The sequence below is a fragment of the Chinchilla lanigera genome, unplaced genomic scaffold, assembly GCF_000276665.1.
Source record: "Chinchilla lanigera isolate Chin_1 unplaced genomic scaffold, ChiLan1.0 scaffold00018, whole genome shotgun sequence".
Classification (NCBI taxonomy): domain Eukaryota; kingdom Metazoa; phylum Chordata; class Mammalia; order Rodentia; family Chinchillidae; genus Chinchilla; species Chinchilla lanigera.
In genome coordinates, this window is record NW_004955419.1 from 23,212,296 (window position 1) to 23,218,918 (window position 6,623).

The following is a 6,623-nucleotide window of genomic DNA, read 5'->3' on the forward strand; positions in this document are numbered from 1 at the left end:
CCTTTTTCACCTTCGGATTCCGTAGCTGAATCTTTGCCCTCCTTTGAACCTTTTTTACCTTTCTTCGACCCGCCTTTTTCACCTTCGGATTCCGTGGCTGAATCTTTGCCTTCCTTGACACTTTTTTTACCTTTCTTTATCTCTGCCTTTACACTTTTACCTTCTTTATCTGAACCCTTGTCTTTCTGTGCTTCTGATTCTGATTCTGATTGATCCTTTGTGGGAGGAGCTCGTTTAGGTGAAGGCTTTCTCCTAGCAGCTAAATAAACAGACGGTCTTTCGGGAATTTTCATTAAGGACCGATACATCCATAACGGTCGTCTACGTTCACGTTTTAGCTTTTCTTCGTCGACTACCTGAAGTATTGATCAGAGTAAAAAAGAATAAATTGTGAGTCATGCAGAATTTCACAACTACCAATTATATGTTAGTTTAAATTTTATTAAAACGTGGATAAATGATAGATTTCAGGCCTTTTGGTATTGAATTTCATTATGTTTAAACTAATAGATAATTACATTTCATTTGGGGCCCATTATAATTTAGGTAGCTTTCATGATTAGCTCAAGATTTTATGTTAATAGTCTAAGGGCTATCCATCGACTTATGATATATTAGGAACTCACTTCATAATCAGGAGAGGTTTTTAATTTTTTTTTTTTTTGGACGCTGTGTCTTTGATAACTCTTGAAATATCTTGTCTACCATCCATTTCTACATGAACTCAGAAACTACTCAGCCTAATATCTAACAGTTTTAGGTTTAAGAATATCTTGATATCTGTTCTCACTTTCAAAGTCTCAAGATACTAGAATGATTGCAAATTTGTGTAGAAGACTGAAACCCTTCCTAATTGGGAAAATGATAGATAACAGAAATGATGAAATCTCTAACACTCAGTAGATATCATGCTATATTTGATTTCAACTTCTAATGGAATACATGAAGACATTAAAAACTATTTGATAGGAAGGTTACAAATAGTAAAATAAGTTGGGTAAAGAAAACAAGCAAAAAACATGGATCATTACTGATGAGCTTTCTTTCCTAAAATACAGAAGATTTAATGATCTATTGAATTTGTGAAAAATTGTGTTTGTGTATTATTCTACCCCATGGTTACTCCAGAAATATTGTGAGATGCTTATTATTCAATACTTAGAATCCTGAACTCTATAGTATATGAAGTAAGTAAGCTTTAAAACTCCTTCAGAGCATATATAATTCCATGACTGTAATGAGGGAGTTTCTCCTGATGGTGAACCTGTCCTGAGTGTGTATATTAACCATCAAATACACCCTCTAGATTTCTGTGCCTCTGGTACATGTTTTATATAATGAAGGAGAACTGAGCAAATAGTTAACATGACATAAGTGATGAAATGAAAATAAAGTATGTTGACTTTATTTGCATAGTAGGATTTGAATTACTTATTAATTGTGTTGTCAAATATGGCATTTAAAAACAGATATGACTCTGGCTTTCCTTGCATAAATTAAATTTAATTTAGATATAAAATGCAATTCTTCAGTTTCACTAGATTTATTTCAAATGTTCAGCAGCCTCATTGGACTACAAGATATAGACTATTTCCATCATCATAGAAATTGTTTGGCCAGCTCTGAGGCATAACGCATAACAACTGTATATGATTTCACATGCTTATTATTAAAATGGCAATATTTATTAATAAGAAGCACTTGATCATTCAATACTTACAGAAGTTATACTTTTACTTAGTTGGGAAGGTATTGTTCTCTTTTTTTTTCCTGGCCGTTGTGGTTTGGGAAATGCCAGGGAAAAGTGTTGTTGATTCCATGATTTTTTGCTTAATTCACTGACTAAAATAAGAAAGAAAAAAAAATACAATTTAGAGTAAATGGTTATAAATTCCTAAGAACTGGAATGGCACTAAGTGCATTTTTATTCATTACAGAAATAAATAAAAAATGTATCAAATTATGATTCACTTTTAAGATAACATTTTAAATGTACTATGATAAATTTGAGAAAATAAAAATTAATTTTTATCTATACCATTTTAAATGCCTATAGAAAGTTGTCATTGTGAAACTAACATAGTCTGTAATATAATGCAAAAAGGTAGCATTACTACTTCCATTTATATCTTCCTATCTCTTCCATTCTATGCCCTTTTTTCTTTCATTCTTTCTTCTTTCTTTCCTTTATTTGAGTACAATTCCATTAAGAACAGAAAACATTTTAACCACTTCCTCTGTTCCCAAAGTACTTAGTACAATGGTGTCTGACATAAGATATTTAATAATTATGTGGTTGAGGCTAAGTACTGAGTTTTATGATCCCTTAAGTTAATAATTATTTTATAAGTTGCAAAAGTAAATGTTACAGACCCGAGAACAAGATTGCTATTGGTAATATACTTAATAAAAAATTGACAAATCTTTTATAGAGTGGTGGTTGGGTAAAGTTACTTGGAAACTATGGCACAATTGATTAAGGATATGAGGCTTATGGGAGATATCATGACCGTATTTAAGTATTTTCATTATTTCTATATAGAAGTGAAAAAAATTTCCCATTGCTCTTCTAAAGACAATAGGATCAATAAGTAATTCAATGTACAGAATGAAAGACATAGTTAAGATCAATATATGAAGTAAAATCACTTGATAATGAAATCACTTAATTAGATTTATCTTGTCTAGAAAGGATATTTTTTTGGCAATTATAAACTGGATATAATCTATCAGGAATGTAGTAAAAGAAGTTGGATGAGTGATTGTGCAATTCTATATTTGTTTTCAACTGTAAGATTATTTGACTACATGACTTCTAACATGTACATATATTCACATTTATATTAAGGAGTGTATTTTCTTACTGTTTCTTATATTTAAAACAAAAATTATACAGTGCTCCCTGAATCCCTGAGGAGGAAAACTTGGAAAATAAAACAATCATCAATTGTATTCTATGATAATTTTTGACTGATCATTTGAATGAAAGATGATAATTTAATCCCTAATTAATCACATATGTTTTACAATATAAATATCAAACTCTCTCTTACCTGGAATATAATTGTCATATGTTCCAAAGTTTACTTTTTGGCTATTAAAATAAAATGAAAAAGTTTTATTTAGGTTTGCAAAATTTCTCTAACAATCATTTTTATACTTTAGTATGTCCCATTTACACCTAGGTAAATAGATTTTCATTCTCAGATCTTCATTATTATGTAAGATAATCTTGTTTCCAGTAATAGGGATGAATAAATGTGTGTTCCAACTTCAACAGAACAGACATGATAGAGTATCGTGGAGGAAATGCTCAATTGTATCATTTTTATTCAGTTTTTTAATCCATACTATATTTTATTCTTTAAGAAAATAGAATTTTCAAGATTGAAAAGAAAGAAATCAAATATTTTCTGTTTAAGGAGAATATGACTGGATGAACAGAATATCCAATGGCATCTATGAAAATAATCAGAGTTATTAAATGGATGGGATAAGTATATATAGTACAATGTCTGATTACATTAAGTAATTTTACCTACCAGAAAAAAAAACAAGAGGATGTAAGTGTAATAAAACATTAAAATTTGCAGTGACATAAAAACACATTATAAAGAAAGAAGTTTATTGATAACAGTTCAGTACATCCTAGACCAAGTAGACTTAACAGACAACTACAGAACATTTTATTTTAATAGCATATGGAATATTTTCCAAGCTATTTAAGATGATAGGCCACAGAATAAGTCTAAAGAGATTTTCAAAAATTGAAATTTTTTCTACTCTCTTTCCTGTCCACAATGCAAGAAAAAATGTTAGAAATCAATAGTTGGAAAATTTTTTGCAGCTATATAAATACATGGAAATTAACTTACTTTTTTTTTATTTTAAAGAGAATAAAAAGTTAAAAACCATTAAAATGATACAGAATTTCAAAACAAGATGATAGGAAAGCAACAATAGCTGTTATATTGCACATTGTTATCTTCAGAGTAGTTGTTCAGATTACCAGATATAAGCATGTAAGATGTTCAAAAAATTAAGTATTAACCATTCCTTACAATAAACCAATAGAAATTAGTAGTACAGTTATTTTAGCTATCATATATATAAAAACTTTTCCATTCTTTCTTTCTTTTCTCCTTTCCCTAGCAGTTTCTTTTGAACAGCTGATAAGTGAAGGAAGAAAAAACTGAGTAAAAAAATTATAAAACGGAAACAAAGCTTTGTCAATAGGGAGGGGAATGTGGCTTGAAGTGAGGATAGGAGTTGTGGGGGGGAAGAGTAATGAAACTATATCATGTATGGGTAAAAATTCCCAGTGATTATTATGATAATTATGTATATTTAAAATTCACCAATAAAAAATTTTTAAAAATTCACAAGTAAAATTAACAATTTACTGCAGCAAGTGAAAAGGACACAACATGTCAAAACCTGTGACATAGAGCAAAATTTGTCCAAAGGGGGAAGCTGAGAGCAATGGACACTTACTTCAAAATTTCAGAAAGATCTCAAGCAAAATATTTAGCTCTGCATCTCAAAACGCTAGGGAAATAAGAACTAGAACTGAAGAGCATTAAGTTACATGAAATAAGTCAGGCACAGACAGATGAGTCCAATCATATGTGATACAGAAAATGATTGATCTCACAGAAGTTGAGCTTACAGTGGTGGTTAACAGAAGCTGAGGCAATCGGAGAGAAGGGAGAAATACAGAAGGTCTGATAGTGGCTAGTCAGATAGGAATAACAAGTTCTGGTGTGCTGCTGTATATAAAGGAGGCAATGGATATAATAATGCACCGTTTACTTAAAAAGCTAAGCTAAAAGGATTCAAGGTTTTATCAAAATTAATAAGTATTTGAGAAAGAAGTATGTTCAACCTGATTTAAAAATTAAATATAGTATACATGTATCAAAATATAATTTTCTGATTTTAAATGATGTTTTATGATACTTCAGAGTGTTAAAACATTTAAGACATAGCATTATCCTGACGTTGTAGATGTTAGAACACAGATGACTAGATTCAAAATAGTGACAAACACATTCAAATTTGCCCTTTAATGATTGTGTTATAAGGAAATAGACAACATTGCCTATGAGAATTCATTTTATTTTCAATGTTTATGGCTCATCTTCCCTTTAACAGCACTGTTAAAAGCTAATCATTCTTTTTTTCCACTGCAAAATTCCATTCTCTTACCATTTTTTTTGAAAAAGTTTATATATTTGGAAATGTTGTTTTCTTGTCTTATTTTAACAAAAAATAAATATAAGGAAACTATCTTCATCAAACTTCTCGAGTCAAAATATCCTATTTTATGTTGCAAAATATTATCCTCTACTGAGTATACTTTTCCTCTGCCTGCATCCATGTTAGTGTCCAGATAGAAAATGGAGCAATCAGGCACGAAGTTGGAAGCTGAAAGCTTAAACCTCACAGGGCACCAAACACGTGGGAACTTTACTCTGGGAGACAAAGTGCCCCGAAAATGAAACTCTAAGCAGAGTGACCAATTAAACCTGGGAGCCTCTGACATATAGAACTTCAAGATAGTAATCAAGTGTTCTTTTTACGACTAAGTGTATGACAGCAAACTAAGTTAGTGATGGTAATTGTGTGTTGTTTTTATGGCTAAGTGTGTGACAGCAAACTAAGTTTGTGTGAGTCTTCATTTTGAGATCCTGCAGTGAGTTCCAAATCAAGGGAAATATAATTAATGATTCGTCAGTTGTCTTTTGTAGCGCTGCTCAACTCTAAAGGTTTAACACCCCTACTCATACCGATTAAAGCTCAACAGCCCTTCTGAGTCACTGTGATATATGCAAACCAGGTTCCTAAAAATTTCCAAGTGTATGCTAGGGAGATGAGTTTCCTTAAGAATCATAAATTCTTTAATTTTTTATACCCTGGTATACAATATAAAATGAAATTTCATAATGCTTACAAGTCAATAAAAAACACACCCCAAAACACCTATTCTGGTGAAGCACATGAACTTTGTCTTAGATCAAAATAACCTATGATGTTGCTTGAGAATGTAGGTCTCTGATTAAACATATCCTCTCATGCTTGTGAATGGCATAATAATATTATAGTGAAGATCACCTCAGAACAAAGAAAATAAAGCTAAGTAAAGTACTGGGTTATTTTAAAACAAAAAGTCACAAAAGAACTTACAATCTTGGTACAGACATTTTCCCCACCTATGACTTGGCCAGGACTTACTACTGTGTAAATTCAGATTAGTGATACAGAAAGGTGACATCATAAAGAGACCAAGAATCCTGTGAGTTAAAGGGGAACAACAACAGCAGCCATTGCTACCTTTATTTTCACTCCTTATAATTGCCTATATTTAAAAATGGCTGATTGATTTACATATTAGTGAAATAGTTGGTCTGATTTTTCATGTTGTTTTAATTTATTCACACATACAGAAAAAATAAATCTAACCACTTATCAGTGAAGATTAGTTACAATTTTAATGTCCCTTATAAAAATATATCTTTTGCCAAATCCACTGTATAACTTTCCTTTTTTATTTGCTTTATTTTGTGGTTTATTTATTGATACAAGATTTTAAACAAGGTTATATGTATATTAGAATTATAAAT

General features: G+C 30.7%; 1 protein-coding gene across 10 annotated transcripts in view; it reads right to left on the bottom strand.

Moving 5' to 3' along the window:
- The window catches only part of Cylc2 (cylicin, basic protein of sperm head cytoskeleton 2), a 34,856-nt gene extending 28,596 nt beyond the window's left edge, over nt 1-6,260 (bottom strand). For 4 of the 10 annotated variants that reach the window (XM_013513114.1, XM_013513113.1, XM_013513110.1 and 1 more), the window contains exons 1-4: nt 6,187-6,255; nt 3,054-3,094; nt 1,721-1,842; nt 11-356 (exon numbers count right to left, since the gene is read on the bottom strand). In XM_013513114.1, the coding sequence (XP_013368568.1) occupies nt 11-356; nt 1,721-1,842; nt 3,054-3,094; nt 6,187-6,203 (526 nt within the window). In that variant the 5' untranslated portion in view covers nt 6,204-6,255. Of the gene's footprint in view, nt 1-10; nt 357-1,720; nt 1,843-3,053; nt 3,095-6,186 lie in introns of all 10 variants that reach the window. The other 6 variants (XM_013513115.1, XM_013513116.1, XM_013513118.1 and 3 more) reach the window with 6 other exon arrangements.
- Nucleotides 6,261-6,623: the final 363 nt, after the last annotated feature.